Raw genomic sequence first — 23,133 nt, forward strand, 5'->3', positions numbered from 1 at the left:
CATTCCAGGAAACAAGACTGGATTATTTTGAAACGGGACAGGTTTTAGCCTGGGATTGCGCAGGGACGAAGGTATGTAGAAATAAACTGTTTGTTCCCTGTTGGAGTAAAATATTGCCTTTCAAATGAGAAATACTATTGTCTCCATATAGCTATAATATAGAATACCGGTATACGATGGGTATGCAAACATCATGAAAATGGTCAAAAACACTGGCACCAGGGAGTACAGATGGAAAAACAGCGTGGCAGTCAACGAGTTAAGCTACCCATGTAGCCTACACATCCTGTAAAGGCTTAGATCTAGATAGACATACTGTAGCCTAGATAACGATTCAACAAATTTCAAATATTTCCAATCAATTCAATACATTTGTAATGGTATTGGATTTAACACAGCCAGTTTCCTTGACTTTAATTAAAGGGGAACTATCTTATAAATGGCCTTTTTGAGTGTTTAGCATTGTTTCCTAGCTATGTGAACTTATATTAATATGATCTATGTCTCAAAATTCTCATATTGGCGCATTCTTCCAATTCTCCTCTCACAATATTCACCCTCACTGAACTGAGTCATTTGAAAATGTGATGATTTGTGATGTCAGAAAGACACCGCTGCATGTTAATGTTGAGATACAAGATGAGCTGCACACAGTTCTGCTGCCCAGGCTCAAAACGGCTCGAGATCTTGAGGTAGAAAAATGCTGTTTTTGAGGACTTGATTAGAAATACAAAACAATGAATAAAAAATATATATATATTACAGAGGTGTTCCATAGACTCACAGGAATTGTGTAAAAGTGCCCAAATAGTGAAAGAAATAGTAAAATAGTTCCCCTTTAAGTCTTTGACATACACACACAATTTTGTCATTCTCTATTGAAAAAGCTTAGGAGAACGCCTAATCCTTGTCTAGTAACCTAGAACCTTATTTGATAAACCCGGTGATCAGTGTTCTTACCTTTTTCGGGTGCAGGAGGTGGAGGTGCGGCTGCAGCTGCCTCTTTGACAGCTTGAATCTGTACTTTTACCTCCTCTCTCTGTATCTCTAGTTTGACTTGCTGCTCTTGGGCGACCTTCGTCAGGTCTATTCCAGATCCTCCTGCCCTGGTTGTTTTTCTTGGTGCCTTTTTTCCCTTTTCTGCGGTTTTGTCAGCTTAATAGAAGATAAGAAGACAGAAGATTAAAAATAGGTGCACATTAACCACCTATGATGTATCCATGACAAAAAACTGCAAATATGTGTGTGGAAATTTATCTAAATCCCATTATCAACCATTATCCATATCATTATCAATATACAGTAACTTTTTCAAATGTATCTTTTGTTTGAGTGATGTATTATCTTACCTTCAACAATAAGAAAAGCATTACAAGATTTTATTCCTGCACAGCATGAATAAATGCCTTTGTCCAATAATAAGCAGTCTTTGACCACCAGCCTGTGAATGAGCTTGTCTTCTGAAACCTCTATATCATATTTATCTCCTTGTTCCAGCGGTAAGCTCTTGCCAAACCACAATATTTTGGAGAAAGGGTTTGACAAGACACACTCAAAGACAGCATCTTCTCTCTCCGTTGCTTTGGCTTCCTGAAGTTTGACCAAGAAATCCACCACGGGAACTGAAAAACACCAATGTTTTTTATGGTCAAAGAAAATAGGTTTGTCAACTCAAAAGAAAATTATATTGAAAATGTGTATTTTTTTGTTGAGTTTACTGATGACCTAATTTACATGATGTCCACTTTTGCCTTTTAACTATTCGTAATTGGGTATATACAATACAAAACAGTTGTGGAATAAAAGTTATTCTAACGTCCTCAATCAGAAAGGTTAATAAGAGTAATGTACCTGCCATATGTTGCACAACTTACTTTTGAAGTCAGTGGAGAACACATTTACACCTTCAACATCAACCTGGTACAGTCCTGCATCATCTGGTAGAAGGTCGGTAATGCTAAAAATAAATTTTCTTCCCACATTCTGAAGGTTGTGCTTCATCTTATCTCCCAGCTCCTTGGTGTATGGGACCATCTCACCGTCCTGTGTGAGACAAAGATAGTACTTAATTAATTACAATAATACAAAAAATGTAGATATGTAATAATAATATATATATATATATATATATTAGATTTATGTAGTGCTTTTCCAAATGCTCAAAGATACTTTACAAAACAAACAATACAATACAATAACATTTTGAGAAAATATTAAAAAAATATAAAAAAAGTGACAGGATAGAGTTCATGGGTTGAAAGAAATGGTAAAAAGGTGGGTTTTGAGGGCTTTTTTAAATGATGAGAGTATGCATGACAGATATGGTTGGGAAGGGCATTCCAGAGGGTGGGGGCAGCTGCAGCGAAGGCCCTGCCGCCCCATGTCCGGAGCTTAGTTCTGATGGGTTGGAGGAGGTTAGCATCTGCGGACCTGAGGCAGCGTGTGGTGGAGAAGGAGGTCAGAGAGGTAGGAGGGGGCCAGGTTGTTGAGGGCTTTGAAGGTGATGAGTAGATTTTTTTACTGAACCCTGTACATGATGGGGAGCCAGTGGAGATCGTGGAGGATGGGGGTGATGTGGTCGGAGTGGCGGGTGGAGGTGAGCATGCGAGCAGCAGAGTTTTGGATGTATTGTAGTTTTTTGAGGATTTTGGTGGATGTGCCATAGAGAATGCTGTTGCAGTAGTCCAGTCGGGATGTGAAGTGCGTGGGTCAGTGTTTCGGCAGCAGAGAAGGATAGTGAGGGGCGTAGACGGGCAATGTTCCTGAGGTGGAAGAAGGCGGTTTTAGTGATCTGGTTGACATGCAGGAGGAAGGAAAGGGTGGGGTCGAGAATGATACCTAGGTTGCGGACGTGGGTGAGGGGGGGGGGTGTGTGACAATGGAGCCGTCAATGTTGACTGAAAAATCCTGGGTGGGGCGGGTCAGGGAATTTGAGCGAATATAACGTTAGCCGCTATCTAAGCTAAACTAGCCAAGGTTAGAAAGGGGTGCCGCAGTGCCGCAGCTATTGGAGTAAGGGGGAGCGGGGCTCTCTCTCCATCCCTCTCTCTACTTGTTCAATTAAGGAGCCCTGTGTGCGTGTGTGTGCGCACGCGGAAAATACCAGATGACATGAGTTTGATAGTATTTACTGAGGATTGCCAGATAATGTTGATATTTAAATGTTAAAAAAATAATACAAAATAAATGTACATGATCATGCAACATAAAAAAAAATTGTAGGAACGGTTTGGGAGAGGGAGGTAGGGAGGGGTTTTAGATTGTGTGTTGTGAAGTTTAGACTTCAGAGAGAGAGATAGTACAAATTTAACTCTGGCCTCTTTAAGTGTGTATTCTTCAACGTAATAGCTTATCTACTTGAAATGTACTGAAAGAAATGTATATATATGTGACACAAAAATGCGTATTTTTTTTGGCCGGTAAGAAATATGCTTGGCAGGTAGAATTTTCCCATCTACCTGCCACTGGCCAGTGAGTCAAAAAGTTAATTTCGTGCCCTGACTACACAGTCCACATGTACACTGTTCGCATTCCATCTTCCCAATCAAAGATACAAAATGAGGAATGTGTAGACCCAACCACTAATTGCTTATTTGATGCAATTGACCTATCTCAAACTCCACCATCTTCTTTTGATCCTCCAATCTGTTGCTTTCCTCGGATCAGGAAATGAGGGCGGAGCTTGAGAGGTCAATTATACATGGTTGAGTCTACACTGTCCTCATTCCAACAGCTTTAACGGACATGAAGTTAGTCATGGAAAAGCCAGAAGGCAATGTATAACTCAAACTTAGGGGAGGGGAGAAGGACTACTCATTTAGGGTTAGAGGGAGTTAAATTTGGACTTAGAAATAATCATGTACACTAAACAACAGATTTATACTTGGTACTGTATTAGCTACATGACTGGTATGGTGTGTATTGTAGGTACATCTTTTCTCAAATGTGTTATTTTTTTGTCAGACCAACCTTGTACAGAAATATTCTGCTGCTTGGTTCAAGGAGATCCAGGTCCATTTCAAAGGTAGCACAGCCCGATGCATTGACTTCAATATGCTTTAGATTAGTCAGGTTTCGGACGTACTGGGTTGAAAATAAGAATGTGAAGCAAAGTGATGAGACTGTGAACAGTACCTTTATCATTGATTCATATCATCATTGAATACAATGGGTATTTTTCTTTGTGACAAATAACAAACCACTGCTTGCTCCTCCTCCCTTTCTTGCTTCATCTCATTTAGTTTCTTCAGCATCCAGCGGAAATCAGTGACTCCAAATTCTGCACAGATACTCTCATAGTCTTTCTTGTCAGCACTCATCAAGATCTCCCAGAATTTAGGATCTATCTCCCCAGACTTAGTTTCCTCATTTTTGGGACGAACTTTACTAGAAATTTGAATAATAAGTTATCAGTTTAATATCCATGTAAAATAGGAAAGGACAATCTAAATGTAGAGAACACATAAGTACAGGGAAATATAGAATAGCACACCTTTTCCTTAGAATCTTAAATTTGCCATCCTTGGTTTCACTTTCAGCTGCTTGTTGTTGTATGGCTTTTTCCTTGTGGAAACCAACTGAAAGTAGGAAAGAGGATTTGTCAGCCAGCCCACTGTGCATAAATCATACAATGCATTAATAACTTACAAGGAATGGCATGCGGTGGTTACTGTAACAGGTGTGATGCAGCTCCATAGGAATTTCACATTATCTGTACAATTTGTGAGTGAATGTTTGAGTGGTTGTTCAGGTGGATTGGGTCTGCACTATGGCAGCTCTGCACTGTGTCAGTTGTCCTAAGAAAGCTCGATCATATTGGTTATTTTAACTTGTGTTTCTTGTGTTGCTCTCATTCACAACACATTTCATACAGTACCTTCAATAATATTCATGACCACTGTAACAAAAGCTTTTCCATGTTCATTCGTGGCATGGCATTTGTACGTGTCGGCTTGGTCAGATGCAACATTTGGCATCTGGAAGAAAACAAAAAACTCTTAAAACTAGATTTTCGCTGTCTGTGCCCAACAGCAAAGGATATCCCCAAACACAAATTATGGGACTGTGTTTGTTAACCTTAACTGCATTTCCATACATTGGATATGGTTGTAGCTGAAAACGTCTTATAATTCCAATGTGCCCAATTACATCTTCATGGTGAGAGGTCAAGGGACCCCATTTTAATTGGGCTTACAGATGTTTTCCATGTCCGAATTCCTCAAGGTATCTAAATACCTATATGTTCACACTAGCCTAAAACTGAGCTTGCGAGAGTCTCCAAAGGATACGTCATCTTACAAATAAATTATATGGTTTTGGAAAAGTTAAGTGATATGATAAATGGCCACTGAAAAACGGGTTATTTGTCTACTGGGCATGAATGAACATTTAAGGTACAATGGAAATGGGTATGCCTTGACCCTGTTCAGACAGCTAAAAGCATTATACACCTGGTTCACTGGCTTTCACCAATCATTATACACATGGTTCACTGGCTTTCACCAAGCGTTATACACCTGGTTCACTGGCTTTCACCAATCATTATACACATGGTTCACTGGCTTTCACCAAGCATTATACACATGGTTCACTGGCTTTCACCAAGTGTTATACACCTGGTTCACTGGCTTTCACCAATCATTATACACATGGTTCACTGGCTTTCACCAAGCATTATACACATGGTTCACTGGCTTTCACCAAGTGTTATACACCTGGTTCACTGGCTTTCACCAATCATTATACACATGGTTCACTGGCTTTCACCAAGCATTATACACATGGTTCACTGGCTTTCACTAAGCACAACATACACAACATAGTATACTATATTATTATTATAGTATCACTTGCCTCAAAGGTATGCTCATTAGAAACAGGGTCATATTTGGTCTGGTATCTTGACGTGTCAGAAACATCTCCATTATTTCTAGTCCAATGTACAGTTGGGGTTGGATCTCCAATTACAATGGCTTTAAAGAATGCCAATTTGCCTGTAAAATGAGACACACATTCAGTACACACACACACACACACACACACACACACACACACACACACACACACACACACACACACACACACACACACACACACACACACACACACACACACACACACACACACACACACACACACACACACACACACACACACACACACACACACACACACACAAACACACCCACACATGAATGCACACTCACAAACACAAAGTAACTTCAATCACAATATATCCATGCCACAATACCCAAATTGAAACCAGAAAAGAACAATGCATTCAGTAAATGATTATGCAAATTGTTGATAGCTACTGTAGGCTGTTATTGTTTTTGTAGTTTTTGCAGTGAGGGGCAAGCTACTTGTAGCTAGCTATACTGCCCAACACTGCCAGTGATGGGCAAAGTAGCTTCAAAGTAGCTAGCTACTTTTCCCATCACTGGCAGTAAGTAGCTTCAAAGTAGCTAGCTACTTTGCCCATCACTGGATGTATGTTGTGGCAGACACAAGCAGAAGAGAAATGTTTCAAACCGGTTTCTGGTTATCTTAACACTACTATAAGAAGGTATAAAAAGGACAATAATGTTTAATTTACAGGTCTTCTGGGAAATAATAATGTGAGGATGGTTTATTTACTATTCATGGTTTCCTGGACCTTTGTGCTGCTATAACGTGGCTCACTGACATTTGTGATGTTGCATTTAAACCCGGCACATTTGGTTTGAATGGCCCTTATTCCCTAGAGGGGGTTTACTTGGAATTAGGGAGGTGCAGCAGCCCTATTTGTGGTTTTTACATGTTCTTCAATAGGCTTGATTCATCCCGCAATGGTTTATAATAAGTGCAGGAGTCCGTAGGTCACATGCCAGGTATGGTATGTATACCAGCATTCTCCCAAATGAACCGTTACTCATTAGACTCAGGATGAAGTTGTGTATAATTATTAGGCCTACCCTCTTTGATGGTCAAAGCGATGGGCTTGCGGGTGAAATCGGGATGGCTTTTCCCTTCAGGCAGTGTCTCGACAAACTGGGTGATCATAACTCCAGCGACCTTCGATTTCTTCTTGATCCCCACTGGTGAAATTAGGAAAAAAAAAAATATATAGCAACAATGCCTTTTGTGAAAACACATCATCCCCAACCTTTAATATTGAAAAATGTCATTTGATTAAGTTATCACCCACACCAATCATGCTAAACACATTCTAATACATGACATATTAGAACGTTTCATGTTATTCCATGATAGCATTCTTCAAAGTGATGGATACTGTATCTCTATAGTAAATAATTCCTATCACTTAAAAGAACACGCCAACATTTTGGGAAATTATCTTATCGTCTTCTCCAGAGAGAGACAAGAACATAGATACCAGTCTCCTCTCTGTGCGTTCAGTAGAAAGCTATCTGGCTGCATGTTAGCCTAGCTTAGCACAATGAATGGAAGTGGACATGACCGGTTAGCCTTCGGGAAAGTTGTTAGTTGGACAATGCCTAGGCTAACCGTCATGTCCGCTTCCATTCATTGTGCTAAGCTAGGCTAACATGCAGCCAGATTTGGGCAAGATTTAGCATTTCCCCCGATGAGCTTGTGTGTCCATGCCTGTATTTCTTCAATACTGTGAACTGATATTTAGTAGTAGTCCCACATAACCATATGCATTTCATCAATTCATCAGACCAGCATAACGTAATCCGCCCTGTTTTGTGATCGCCACACAGTTTTTTGGGGGGAACACAACTTCGGTAGTAAATGGGGGTTTGGCAGCATTTTCTCACAAACTCTCAGTGTGATATAAATTGTCCAGGTATAGGGAAATGGTGTTTCAAACAATGTAAGTGTCCTGCCGACAGTTTCTATACAAGCCAAATACAATAGGGAGGTGTAGTGGTTACGTCATTGGTGTTTCCCGCACGGTCCACCCTCCTTGAAATTGCCATGTATTTCCAATGGACCCATTTCTAAATCGTCTCGTTTAAAACAAATAAAGCATGAACATTGGCATGGTGTACCTTTCTGTGTGTATTCATCCACAATCTATAGATCAACATGAAAAAAATGGCAATTAATCGTAAAAGTTGCAAAATAACAACGTTTATGTTTTCGTTCACTGAGGAACTACACTCACTTTGGCGCTGCTGGCTGACCACAGTGTAGACTCCTGGCTGTATTAGGCGACAGCACTGAACGACAGGCGTTCTACTGCTAAGTGTAGTTATTTTTTAACAAAAAAAAAAACCTTATAACTAACTTTAACTGATGGAAGGGAACTCATTTTGTGCAAAAATGGAAAGCTTTCCAATGTTCATGAGGCAGAATTATTACAATAGCCGATAATACATTTTCCCAATGATAAATCCCTATACGGGTGGACTGCGTGGGATCAATAGGAATGGTGTCTTGTGTTTTCCACCAAAATTAGGTGCGGGCACAAACAAAGCCAAAGTACCCGGATGTGATGGTCTGATGTATACTGTGACCAGATATGTGGTAGTGCTGTAGGCCCACATATCCACGCACGAAAAACTGTACGTTCTTACTGTATATGCAACCATCCATTGCATATGAATTCTTCATGCCTTGGTGAGGAGAAATAACATTTATCATATCTGTGACCAGATATGTGGTAGTGCTGTAGGCCCACATATCCACGCACGAAAAACTGTACGTTCTCATATGCAACCATCCATTGCATATGAATTCTTCATGCCTTGGTGAGGAGCAATAACATTTTGATGACCATTGTTGTTTCCTAAGCCTACCTTCGTGATGCTCTGCGTCAGGACCTGATAAGCCACAATTTGGGGAGCGGATACAAGTTGGATTAGATAAACAAAATTAAATACTTTAGGTTATCCATTCAAACATGAGCTGATGATAGCTCAGGGAGGGCTGATGAACACACTGGATGTGTGTGTCATTGATGCATAGAAATGCACAAAATTGTATGCAAGAGGCCCCAAATATATTTTATTTACCGATAACTGCAACATGCCATTTCACCATTGAAATTGTACCAGCTAGTGTTTAGTGTCACTAAGTTGCATTTTGATAAATCATAACATGATTTGCAGACGCGCTTGAGACATCAGGTTTTCTTTTTTCATCCTTTATTTAACCAGGGTAACCACATTGATATTTTCACCTCTTTTTCAAGTGGGACCTGGCCAAGAAGGCAGCATACAGAAAATGTTCACATATAGAACAACATTAAAACAAACTCAAATAAAAACAAGATAGTGAGAGCACACAAATACTAAAACATAGAGGAATATTTCTTCACATTTCTATGAAAACAGACAATATTAAAAACATCACTCCATGGCAAGAATTGGTGTCCAATTCTTGCATTGATCAATTCCAATGAGGGACTCTCACTCTAGCTTCAAATGAAAAGGCCACAAGAGTCAAGAGACGTCATAAAACGTATGTGTACATGCCATACGTTTTTCATTCTTTGGGCAGAACTATTTATGACCCCCAGGCTATAGCATGCCACAGACATAATGTGCTCCAGTTATTCATGGCATAGTAATTATGTTTAGCTGTCAATATATTTTCCTTGTGCATCCATGCTGACACAATTGGGTCATCAGTAGTGTGAACAGATATGTGAGAGAACATATCTACGCACGAAGATCCGTACGTTGATGTATGCAAAGACAGTTGGTTGCATATTTAGTTCTTCATACCTTGGTGAGGAGGAACAAAACCCAATCATGACCTTTGTCATGATTTGCCCAGCTGACAGTCATTTCTATCCATCATCAATCCTGTGAACAGATATGTAGTAGTGCTGTAGGCTCACATATCCGCGCACGAAAAACCGTACGTTCTTACAGTATATGCAATGATCCATTGCATATGAATTCTTCATGCCTTGGTGAGGAGAAACAACATTGTTATTGACCTGCGTTGTTGTTTCCTAAGCCTACCTTCGAACAGCTCTGCGTCAGGACCTGATAAGGCACAATTTGGGGAGCGGATAAAAGTTAGATTAGATTAAAAAAAAATAATAATTAGGTTATCTATTGAAACATGAGCTGATGATAGCTCAAGGAGGGCTGATTAACACACTGCATGTGTGTGTCATTGATGCATAGAAATGTACAAAACTGTATGCAAGAGGCCTCAAAGATCATACATATATTATTTACCAATAACTGCAACAAGCCAGTTGTTGGTAATGGGGACTATGTAGCAAATTTCCACCATATGGCTCATCTATACAGAACATTTAGGCTGTGTGACGTTTAGGCCAAATGGCTGAAAGGTTTGACAGACTAAGCTAACCATCATGCTAAACAACACATACTAATACAGTGTATATTAGAATGTTTACATTATTATTAATGGCATAGTAATTATGTTTAACTGTCAATATATTTTCCTTGTGCATCCATGCCAACACAATTGGGTCATCAGTAGTGTGAACAGATATGTGAGAGAACATATCTACGCACGCACATCCGTACGTTGATGTATGCAAAGACAGATGGTTGCATATTTAGTTCTTCATACCTTGGTGAGGAGGAACAAAACCCAATCATGACCTTTGTCATGATTCGCCCAGCTTACAATCATTTCTATCATCAATACTGTGAACAGATAATGTAGTAGTGCTGTAGGCCCACATATCCACACGAATAACCCTACATTCTTATGCAATCATCCATTGCATATGAATTCCTCATGCCTTGTTGAGGAGCAACAACAGTGTTATTGACCTGCATTGTTGTTTCCTAAGCCTACCTTCGAACAGCTCTGCGTCAGGACCTGATAAGGCACAATTTGGGGAGCGGGTAAAAGTTGGATTAGATAAACTAAATTCAATATTTTAGGCTATCCATTCAAACATGAGCTGATGATAGCTCAAGGAGGGCTAATAGACACACTGCATGTGTGTGTCATTGATGCATATAAATTCATAAAATATTATGCAGTGTGTCTTTTATCTACAGGTATACTGCGAACAGATATGTAGTAGTGCTGTAGGCCCACATATCCACACACAAATAACCGTATGTTCTTATATGCAATCATCCATTGCATATGAATTATTCATGCCTTGTTGAGGAGAAATTCAATTGTTGACCTGCACTGTTGCCTTAGCCTTAGCCTAACATCTCTGCGATAGGACAGTTTGGGGAGCGGATACAAGTTTGATTAGATAAATATTATTTTTTAATTTAAGTTATTCATCCAAACATGTGTGTCATTGATGCATAGAAATGCAAAAAAAATTATGCAAGTGGCTCCACAGATTATATGTGTTTTATTTGCCAGTAACTGCAACAAGTCAATTGAATACCTCAGACAAAGAACTATATAAGTCCGTTTTAAGTTTTCAGAGGAACAATGTTTTCAAACTTAAGAATTATCTTAAGATAGCAAGTTACGTTTCAAAACAGAACATATGGTTCTTGGGTTCAATTGACCTATCTCAAACTCTGTCCTCTTTGCTTGATCCTCCACTCACAACTGTTTCTCTGACAAACTTGAGCAGTTAACAGTTGTGATTGGAGAAGCAAGAGAAGAGAGCAGGGTTTGAGATAGGTCCTAGTTTAAGCCAGATGGCTGAAAGGTTTGACAGACTAAGCTAGGGATGCTCTGATCGATCGGCCTCTGATGAAGCCAGATGAAGCAAAACACGCGAGACAATTTCTCTATGCGCAGCAAGAGGAGCTTGCTAAACTGGCTTCACGGATCTGACAGTTCTACCAGGTGTCTGAACAAGGACACACTGTCATAGATGCAAAGCATTCTGGCATAGAGGGTGCTTAAGGTTGGCTCTGTGTTCATACCATGGTCATGGTCAATCATTTGCAATCATAAATCAAAACTCTGTAAACACAGCAGCACATATATCACATATCTACATGATCTCTATCTCTCCCTCTTCAGCTGACTATTCCTTCTGACTCCTCTCTCTCACTCACTTGATGGAAGTGTAATAATTAGGGGTGTAAAGGTACACGTATCCGTACCAAACCGTTTCAGTACTGGACCTTAGGTTCAGTACGGCTGTGTACCGAACGAATATAACAGTATGTTAACCACAACGACCGCCCACCAGGGGCTGTTTTATTTCACAATGTAATATAATTATTATTATTTAAAAAAAAATTCAAGTCTATTATTCATTTCAATATAGAATATTCGTTGACAGCCCTACAAGTACAATTAGTTACTGCACACTACATCACCCCTGAGTGGAACATGGAAAGACAAACTTTTCCCCACTGTACCGGAAACCCGTACCGAACCGTGACTTCAAAACCGAGGTACGTACCGAACCGTGGTTTTTGTGTACCGTTACACCCCTAGTAATAATGCTAGTGGGATGCTGAGTGGCTAAGTGTGAGTGACTGAATCAGTGACTGATTGAATGAACGAGTGAGAAAGTTCGTGAAATTGCCGGTCATGGAGTTGCTTCGCTAGCCTGGAAGCCAGCCTGGAATTTTATCAATCGATATCGATTATTAAAATATATCGCGATAATTATCATTATCGTTTTATCGCCCAGCCCTAGGTGGGAGTACTTGCCTTGACACACAAGCTCCTTCAGCCAATCAGCATAACAAAAGTAATACAGTCAGAAGAACGGCAAAAACATATTTTCTGCCAAAAAAGTTCATACTATTGTTCTTGTTTAATTGTTGTTATTTGTTTAATTGTTGAGTCTATTTCCGCTATAATTGGCTGTGTTTATTCTACTAATGTTAACATTACCGGTCATTGCTTCGGGGGGCATCATTACTGTTTTACCAGCGGCGGCCTGTATCTCACATCAACCATGGGAATCAATCGTGGCTGCGTTCCACTGGGGGACAGAACAGCAGTTAGAACGCCGGCCCTGATTGGCTTCAATTGCATTGAAATAGATTATTTTTGGTGAGAATGACTGGCTTCCAGGCTTGTGCTTTGCATCTAAAAAGACAATACATATGCAATTTGCAAGGTGTGTTCCAATGAAACCCCTGTGATGATTTGTAGCAGCCGATACTGCTTCTAGTGAGTCAAAAAATCCTAATCAGAGCATCCCTAGACTAAGCTAAGCTAACCATCATGATAAAAAAACACATTCTAATACAGTGTATATTAGAATGTTTGAGATTATCATTCATGGTATATTAATTGTTTAGCTGCTGATATATTTTCCTTGTCCATCCATGCCAACATGATTGGGTCATCAGTGAACAGATATGTGAGAGAACATACCTGCGCACGTAAATCTGTACGTTGATATATGCAAAGACTATCTATTGCATATTTAGCTTTTCATACCTTGGTGAGGAGGAACAAAACCCAATCATGACCTCTGTCATGATTCGCCCAGCTTACAGTCATTTCTATCCATCATCAGTACTGTGGACAGATAATTAGTAGTGCCGTTGGCACACTTATTTACTTTACCAGCCTATATTCATTTCTATCCAACATCTCTGGATCAGGACCTGCTCATTACAGGAGCATACAAAGGATTTGTCAGCAGGTCAGCGATATTGACTGGACTTTGTTATTAGGAAGTACAATAATGAAGAATACACAGTAGCACTAATATACAGTTACATAACCAAACTGTGTGTAGTTATGTTACATGTAATACATCTATTTGAGTTTAAGTTGTCACTTGAAACTTGAAGTTTGGCTAAAAGTGACAGCCCCCAATAAAAGGAGGATGACCCTGTGTGATCTAACAGTCCATCTGGGCCATGTGATCTAGCATCTAACATGTGAAAATCTCCCTCTCTCGTCAACCCCATATTTCACCCTTTTATTTATATGGGGTCTGACTGGAATATATGATTGCCTACCCTTTTTCAGAATGTCTCCAGTTCTTCTATTGTTTTTATTTGCTAAAATATATATTGATTGAAGCTGACTTGCTTTGCCAGGCTGCCATGGGTTATAGCCCTCTAGTCTCTGTGTTCTCTCCTGTAGGTCTCGTATTTTAAATGTCATGAGCTTTGATCTCTGAAATGAACTTTAGTGGTCAGTCTCAGGAAACATCTTGGAAGAACTGTGTTTGCTTTACTGAGGTCTTCTTTCATCTGTTGAGTTGATATAATCTGGGCATTTGCATGTGTCCACCAGACAATTTGTCACGATCCTCAAAGTTTTCCCTTGAGTTCTCTTTGGGTTGCTAACTTGCTACCAATATTAGAGCCCATCCCCTTGTACACAAATAACTTCATACTGAATCCAGAGAACTTTGAAATAGGGATGTCCCGATCAGAATCAGAGCTGATCACAGCATATTATGATTGATCGGTGTTGATTGGTATCAGTTATATTAAGCCCAATCAAATTCCAATCTTCCATTTTTTTTTTATAATAATAATAATAATAATAATATATATATGAAAACCATTATGGGAAAGCTGTAATGTAGGCAATTTCTTTCTTTAAGCAGAGCTATTCAATTACCAAGCATATCTTATTGGATTGGTTTTACTAAATCTAATAATATTATTAAATATATTATACTTGAAGTGTGTACTATGCAGCTGTATTATCTAGTAAACTACAAATATTGGATCAGGACTCAGTATTGACAGATACTCAATATTGAATGACTCAAAAATGATTTGGACATCCCTATGTTGAAACATGATGTTGAACTAGTGAATTGTCAACAAAATGCCACATTAATCAAAGTAACAATGACTCTAGATTTGCTTGATGTTGGTTGGTGATGGTTCTAACAACAACATAATGGTATTCTCAATAGAAGGACTGGTAGTACTGTATATAGTATCTACAAGTCAAACCGTTCAAGAACATACAGTATTTACATACATCCAACATTTTTAGATATAGCTACATATTCTGGAATCTGGAGGCTACATTTTCACAGCAGACATTTGAACTTGGGTATACAGATGGGTAGACCTCTAATTAAAATAATCTCCTCAACTATTTTCAACTGTAATCCCAATTTAAGGAAAGTGGAAGAAATAGTTGAGGAAATAGTGTTATTTGTGTGTATATAGTGGTGATATTCTCATAATCTTTTATATATATTTTTTTAAATACTGCTCAATGGCTTGCAATCACTATGCTATTTGAAATGTGTTATTGCTTTGTGGTATCATAGCATTGTGGCTGTATTATATCACCACCATTTACGTATTTTTTTTAACTCCATGGTAAGAAGGTGTCCAATTCTTTCATTGATCAATTCCAATGAGGGACTCTGCTTCAAATCAAAAGGCTTCAAGAGACGACATAAAACCTATTCATTCGTTGGGGGGGCTATTTATATGACCCCCTATACTCCCTATAGCATGCCACCGACATTGTACTCCAGTGAGCACCCATTCTAGTTATTCCTGGCATAGTAATTATGTTTAGCTGTCAATATATATTCCTTGTGTGCATCCATGCTATTCCTCCTTGGTTCTTCATGTGATTTTAACTAAACCTTGTGTGGCATCTTGTGACCATCATTTTTAAAAGTTGTATGACGACTTAGCCAAACAATTTGACGAGGTTAGGGGCATGGTAAAAAGGTGTCTTTGAGGATTTGGGGTGTTTTGGGAATATACCGGATGTCAGCCACCAATGGCATACAGTAAGTCTATTTTGCATTTTCTAGTAAAAAATACAGCTAGGAGATATAATGGGAATATTTTTTAACTGGTTAAAACTATCCCAGTCATCATTATCTTGGTCACTTTTAGCAATCAAGTCATATTGACAATAACATATTGCCAACTATAATAAATAGATACTGTAGGTGGTTGGTTACAAATACAGTATAATGCAATGCATTACAACAGTTAGGGCCTACTGAAAATTATTATATATATATTTTTTTATCTACTTTTTCTCCTCCTTTTTTCTGTGATTTTTCTCCCCATCCCAATTTACCTCTCGTGCCAATTCTCCCTCCCCTGTCCTGATCGTTGCTCGCATATGCCCCCCACTGGCCGGTTGTAGGGAGGATAGAAGCCTTGCATCACATGTCCCCTCCGATACATGTGGAGGCAGTCTGTCACATCTTTTCACCTGCCAGTGCGGACTCTCATTTGGCGAGGAGTAACGCCCCAACCGACCTGTAGGAGTTGCTGTTCACAACGACCAGACTACCACCCTTCGACTTCCCACCCGCTAACTCTGCCAATTGAGTTAGTATGACGGCCGGCCCAAGCCGGAGGCAACGCCGATAGCCGGATTCGAACGCGGTGTCTCTTGCGTTGGTGACGAGCGCAATGTCCGCTGCGCCACCCAGCCGCAGGCCTACTGAAAGTTTAATATAAAAATGTAAGTATAACATTCCACTTTTCCCATTGGCTCAAGCTATTGCAGGTTTAGAACTGTAGGTAAGTTATAAATTACTGTATGTGGTTCAACCGCTTTATCCCATTAGTTTACCCATCTATGACAAATCAAAATATCTACTGTGAAAAGGGCCTATATGGGCCTCTAACTGGCACCAGTATAAGTGGAAGCGGATGAGAATACTCTTACCTTGGCCGCCAGCCGTCTCCGTCCCATTTGACCTTTTAACCACCATCTTGGGGTCTTTGGTTACTGGATTGACTCAGCAAATATTTCCTCAACGGAGCTGTAATAAACGAAGGAAGAGGTTACTTGAATTCTATTCTGGTGATCACCTCCAAACGACAGGACTGCCGTGAACGTAGTTATTTTTACTTTCAGAACTAGCCAGGAATTGATGATCTAATGCTGTCTTTGACACTGTGTTTTGTCGTGACCTGTCATTGGTGGTGATTTAACTGATTCTGTGTGCAGTGAGAACATAGATATATGTGGCTGTGTGTGTCAGCAAGTCTATCATGCCTACTCATGGCTGCCGGTGATATTCTGCACAAGTCACTTAAAATGCTGTTGGTACAATGTCATTTTATGCTTATTATTGTGTGGTATCTACCAGACTCTTGTTAAGGTGCATTGTTTCCAACTAAGTTCATACTGTTTCCTTTTTGGCTAAGATTGTATTAATGATCTGCCAGTTCCTCTTGTGCAACAGGATCTCTGTGTGCTCAAGACAGTCTTTCATTACAAAGGTGAAGACAGTCTTTCATTACCCAGATGGGGTGTGATTCATGTATCCGTTTATAAAAATAGATTGATAATGGATGCAATTTTGATGGAGTTCACACAAGCTTAAGAGATTTGTTTGTTTGTTTAGTAAGACTATACTGGCCAATAGGAGCATCTTCACTTTACAATTTTTTTTTACTAAAAAAAAAGTGGGATAGGTTTATTTAATAAGATATTACAAGAGAAAGGGTCACTTTAAAGGAAACAAAACATAACTGTATGTTCTGTACAGTATAGTTATAGCTAGGATAGTTTAGTATACAGTACATAGTATATCTGTATATTGTATAGGATATTGTATAGTAGTGTACATAGGACCCATTACCTTTTAATTCGTAAGCTTAGCATTGTATTGTATTGTATTTTATCTTAGTACTTTTGTATAATTTCTTTTTATTATCTATTCTATTTTATTCTATTATTATATTGTATTTTTTGCACAATCGAAGGCGGGCATGGCCACCTTCATTTCACTATATGTCTTGTGTATGTATGTGACGAATAAACCTCTTGAATCTTGAATCATATTAACAGAGAAATGTTTATAGAAATGGACACAGTATCAAGATGTTGACATTGTTGTCATAGCTGTAGGTGTAGGTGACATCATTTGGCTTTCAGCAAGAAACTCTATCCCCTGTGTTTCTGTCCCATAGCCTACTCTGAGTGTGCCCTAATGGTGTCTTTAATCATGTGGTCTCAAGCTCTGGGTTGTGGGCAATATGTCTGCTTTAGGAATGTGATGTTGACAAGGTTTGTGTTGTCTCTGTACTTGTTGAAGCATCCATCTGCATCAGGCATGCAGTGTACACTACAGAGACAGTCCTATGTTTGGATTGCTATTTTGAAGATTATTTTATATTATCATGGAACAGTTGAATACACACTTGAATAATGTACATTATACTGTATCTTTGTTGATATTGTACAAAATCATAATGTTATGTCACTGCCATGATGAAGACAAGAATAAAAAAAACTGGATTTTAACATGACTTTATTCTGGGCCTGTAAAATAATATAGTTTATAATAACAGTTTATCATAATACTGTATGACAAAGTAAAATATTTTATTGCTATACTGTAGTAGAGACAATTAATATCTAATGAAGGTTGGGCAACAACATTCAACATACAAATTGACATCACACTACTGTAGGTTTTGTTGACCTAATACAGTGTTTAATCTCTTGGAAAGTACTGATAGAATTTCACCAAATAAACGGGCCTGCAATTTAGCAAAACATTTCTTTTGATAGTTGCTCCCAGATGCACATTGTAACAGTTTGTAATACTGCATTCATCACTAACTGAAACAGACAGAGGTCAGTCAGGTTCATTTCACAATATTTGGTAAACAGGTAGAGCATGGGTGTAGTTATGCTCATTTATTTAATGTGGCAGTCAGCATGGAGAGCACATTATGTCTCCACTAAATGACAGCCATAAGGCATCTTGCCATATTATATATAATATTCAGTTACAACCATAATGGTGGGGGGCCTTTACATTCCTGAAGGCGTCTATACTTTTACCAACGCGTTCATGTTTCCGGGTTCCCGTTTTGCACTCTGATTGGCCACTGACCTACGCTAGTACGCCCCCCTCGTAAGTAGAGAGTCGGCGCTGCACTCAACCGATTAATTCAACAGGAAGCGATTTGCGAGTACAATACACCATCACGCCAGAGTGGATAAAGAAATGCTCCAGAAATGAATATGCATAGGGAAAGGCTTAATGAGTCAGCGCGAGAGCGCACACACAAAAGCACACAAGTTTCAAGTTTCAAGTTTCTTTAATAGTTGTCATACAGAAGTACAGAATACTTTCATACAAAATGCTTCTTACTGTTACGCTCCAGAGACTGTGCTAGACAAGATAGTATCAAACATAGTATACGTGTAATTTAGAAGAAGAAAAAGAGGTCACAGTGTTCGGTATAGACATATGTACAATGTTCTGAGTTACCATATAATATACAATACTATGCAGTGTACTAATGTACAGTACTATCTAGTGCAAAGCAGAAATGGGATGATGTACAATTTAGGTACAATTTACAGTAAGGTGTACGAGTTGTAGTGCAATCCTTCATCAATAAATATAAAGTGTGGGGAGTGGGTGCTACAGTGTGTTTGTTTAAAGTGGGTGTGTGCTATAAAGTGTGTGGAGTGGGTGCTACAGTGTGTTTGTTTAAGTGAGTGTGTGCGTGTGGATGTGTGTGCTATGTGCGTTTGGTGGTTGTTGTTGTGTAGTGTTCATTCATTGTTCGTTTAGCAGCCTGATGGCCTGGGGATAGAAGCTTCTTCTGAGTCTTTCTGTGCTCGCCTTGAGACTCCGGTATCGCTTGCCTGACCGCAGCAGTTCAAAGAGGCAGTTGTTCGGGTGACTGGAGTCTTTAATGATTCTCTTAGCCTTGCCCTTGCAACGCTTGTTGTAAATGTTCTGGAGGGTGGGAAAGAAAGGATGACGCGTGATCTGATTTACCAAAGCCACTATCAGAATGAGCCTTGTAGCCACCTTTAAATTGCGTGTAACAGTGATCTAGGATGTTACCGCCTCTGGTGTTGCAAGTCACATGCTGATAGAAGTCAGGTAATACCTTTCTCAGATTGGCGCTGTTGAAATCTCCCAGCACCAAAATGGCGGCGTTAACGTTCGTCGCTTGTATTCTATTTACCTCGTCGTGGAGTCTGGAGAGCGCGGCGTTGTTGCTGGCTTGCGGTGGAATATACACTCCGATCAGGATGATCGCCGTTAACTCCCTCGGGAGGAAGAAAGGACGGCACTTGATGGTTATATACTCCAGGTCTGGGCAGCAGTGGTTGGATAATTCCTTCACGTTAGTTGGATCGCTCCAATTTTTGTTAAACATGAAGGCAATACCTCCTCCACGTTGTTTACCGGACTCTGCTGATCTATCCTTGCGATGGATAAAGAAGTGATCGGCTGGTTGAATTGCGTGGTCTGGAACCTCCGGCGTGAGCCACGTTTCCGTGAAGCAGAGAACGTTGCAGTCCCTAACGTCTCTTTGGTATTGAATCCTTGCTCGGATGTCATCCAGTTTATTGTCAATTGATTGTACATTGGCATTGGTACATTGATTGTACATTGGCATTGGATATTGACATGAACATTGACATTGGATTGTACACACGCATGATATCTGATTTATTAATGCCAAATAATGGACGACGACCGCAATTGGCACTTGAAAAGTGTAAATGATGGATTAGTCAGTAACAATTCATGACAGCTTGTATAGCTAAACTGTTTAGTGCCCTGCCTGTGGACTATATGGTCCCCGGTTTGAATCTCTTGCTTACTTATTTTTTTTTTCGTAACGTTAAATAATCTATCCACTCTGGTGTCCCAAAAAGGACAATAACACCACCTTATGCATACTGCACCTTATGTGAATACTGTGATACTGTGAATACTGTATATTTCAGTTGGTTAGATAGTCAATTCTATTGACTTATTTGTTTACACTGCTTGTGTTGTTTTCACTACCTGTGTACCCCCCCACCCCCATGCTGCTATGATGCCTGAATTACCCCAAGGGGATCAATAAAGGAATATCTTATCTTATCAACCAGAGTGGATAAATTAATTAACGTTACAGAAAAAAAAGAAGTATCCAAGAGATTCGAACCAGGGAACATATGGTCCACAAGCAGGGGACTAACTAGTTGAGCTATACAAGCTGTCATGAATTGTTATTATAAAATACAATATTATAAAATCCTGTCAGGAAGCGTGCCTCAAAGCATGAATGAACCGGCATTTACCGGCATTTCTAAGCACTTTAAACTTACCAGAACTTTAGCGCACATAAAGTCACGCGGAAACAGCTGTTCCTGGAGGCAGTACTGTGATATGCATTTGCATTTCAGCGTCCTGCTACGCTCATAGCGAGGGGGGCGTAGCGTAGGTCAGTGGCCAATCAGAGCGCAAACCGGGAACCCGGAAACACGAACGCGTTGGTAAAAGCATTGGCGCTTCCTGACTACTAAGTTGGCATTTTGACATCTACAGTATGGCTTTCAGATACAAAAGCAGACAAGGGCGTTGTCAGCATTCATAAATTTGCCATGAATCTCATGGAACTCCTATTACGGTATTATACAGTAAATCTGTAATAAACCAAGTATGTATCAGGTAAAAAAATTCCATACCAGTAGAGACTCAATTATGGACCGTTCCCCTGAGTTATGGTGAATTGAGTTCAATGATGACAGTGAACTTCTATTTTTGATATGCTTGACAAGTGATTGATTTATGTCAAAGTAAAAGATGAATAAATAAATATGCATTTTATACTGTATATATATATATATAGTATATGATGTAATTAAGATATAATAAGATTGTGATGTAATATGAATGACATCTGAAGGAAATACAACACGACGCAGTACTGTACAGTATATGATATACTAGGGTGCCCTTCTAGGGTTATTGGCATAGTAAGCTATGTCACATGATATACAGTAGGCCACATAAAACTGATCATCCTATCACAGATGTCATGACATGCCTGTAAATCAGGTTGACATGAAGAGTAAGCCTTACTAAAACATGCTCAAAATAGCCCATTTAACCACTTTCCCTCTTGGACCTCTGTAGTTAATACCAGTGTAAAGCATGTTCTGACAAATAATGAAAATCACACCCCAATACTAAATAATAAAAATAAAGTGTTGATCATTAGTTTAACTTGTCACATCACTGCAAGCTTTAGGCCAGTTTGTGAAAACAGACAAAAAGAATCCCCCCAAAATCTGCTCTACAGGTTTGAAAAGTTTACATATCCCAAAGCACATCTGCAAAGCCTATAGTATTGAAATAAAGTATTTGCTAAACTAATACTACTACTACTACTACTACTACTACTACTACTACTACTACTACTACTACTACTACTACTACTACTACTACTACTACTACTACTACTACTACTACTACTACTACTACTACTAATAATAATAATAATAATAATAATAATAATAATAATAATAATAATAATAATAATAATAATAATAATAATAATAATAATAATAATAATAATAATATTGTGTTGTAAATTGGACATGGATAGAATTAGACGTTTGCCTTCAACAGACTTTTCGAGCTGCACCTCCTTAGGCGTTGAGGCAGTGAAAACAAGCTAGTCTTCTACTGACAAGGCACTTACTCCTCGTTATATTGAGGTCTGTTTTTATGTGACCATTTGCACTGCGTGGTAATGTTGATGCTACCACCTGCTTATGTGTTCAGTGCTGAAAACAGCTCAAGGTTAGTGCAGTATTCAGTGACTGAGCCACCATAAAAATTATTAGAAGCAAGATGCTACCAAAGGCATGTTCAGAAGGTTTGTGGCCAAGACTTATGGATAGCACGACACACGTGTGGTAGCCGAAAGCGGTAGGTTTGCTAAATTCAGCTTATTCTAAGTTAAGAGTAGAGATTCAGTACATGCATAGAATTGATTCTTGATTCAGCACATGCATAGATTTGATTCTTGATTGCTGTTTCCATTACCTTTCCCATTTGACTCCATGGTAAAGGGTTAATTTAATAGGTAAGAAGATAATTACACACACACACCTAGTTAGGAGTAAACATTTTCCAATGCGTTCCATTGTATTATGTCATATGGCCCTTATAATTGCAGAAACTACTGAACAGATAATGGGCTAAACTGTTTTTTGTGTCAAATTGAATGTAGGATGTATCTTCCAGCAGGGTTTAGGACAAAATAGCACAGACACCTGACTGAAATTAGAGTATCATAGGACCTAAATATACTCTATGTTTTCTCTTTTTTTCTAATGGATCCTTTCCAAACTACTTGTGGAAACGATAAACATTAGTACCTAAGTAGTTAATGGTATTTAAAGAGCTTAAATAGTGTATTTAATTTATTTTATTTTATGGAACCAGTACACCAATACCTAGGGATATGCCCTAGGTATATGGATTATGTACTGGATTATGAATATGGATCATATGCCAGCCTTATCTACACTTAAAATTGCTAGTTTTGAAATAAC

The 23,133-nt window shown here is 39.0% G+C and overlaps 1 protein-coding gene across 1 annotated transcript in view; it reads right to left on the minus strand.

The window, feature by feature from the left end:
* Positions 1-16,525, minus strand: part of LOC311229624 (immunoglobulin-like and fibronectin type III domain-containing protein 1) — a gene marked incomplete at both ends in the record, with an annotated part of 31,620 nt that extends 15,095 nt beyond the window's left edge. The window contains 12 exons of the mRNA XM_084315700.1: positions 961-1,155; positions 1,350-1,622; positions 1,875-2,043; positions 3,970-4,083; positions 4,200-4,386; positions 4,493-4,577; positions 4,877-4,976; positions 5,854-5,993; positions 6,954-7,076; positions 9,939-9,962; positions 10,756-10,779; positions 16,480-16,525. Coding sequence (XP_084171826.1) covers positions 961-1,155; positions 1,350-1,622; positions 1,875-2,043; positions 3,970-4,083; positions 4,200-4,386; positions 4,493-4,577; positions 4,877-4,976; positions 5,854-5,993; positions 6,954-7,076; positions 9,939-9,962; positions 10,756-10,779; positions 16,480-16,525 — 1,480 coding nt within the window. The remainder of the gene's footprint in view (positions 1-960; positions 1,156-1,349; positions 1,623-1,874; positions 2,044-3,969; positions 4,084-4,199; positions 4,387-4,492; positions 4,578-4,876; positions 4,977-5,853; positions 5,994-6,953; positions 7,077-9,938; positions 9,963-10,755; positions 10,780-16,479) is intronic.
* Between the last annotated feature and the right edge of the window lie 6,608 nt (positions 16,526-23,133).

Source organism: Notolepis coatsorum, assembly GCF_963971535.1.
Source record: "Notolepis coatsorum genome assembly, chromosome: 6".
Classification (NCBI taxonomy): Eukaryota; Metazoa; Chordata; class Actinopteri; order Aulopiformes; family Paralepididae; genus Notolepis; species Notolepis coatsorum.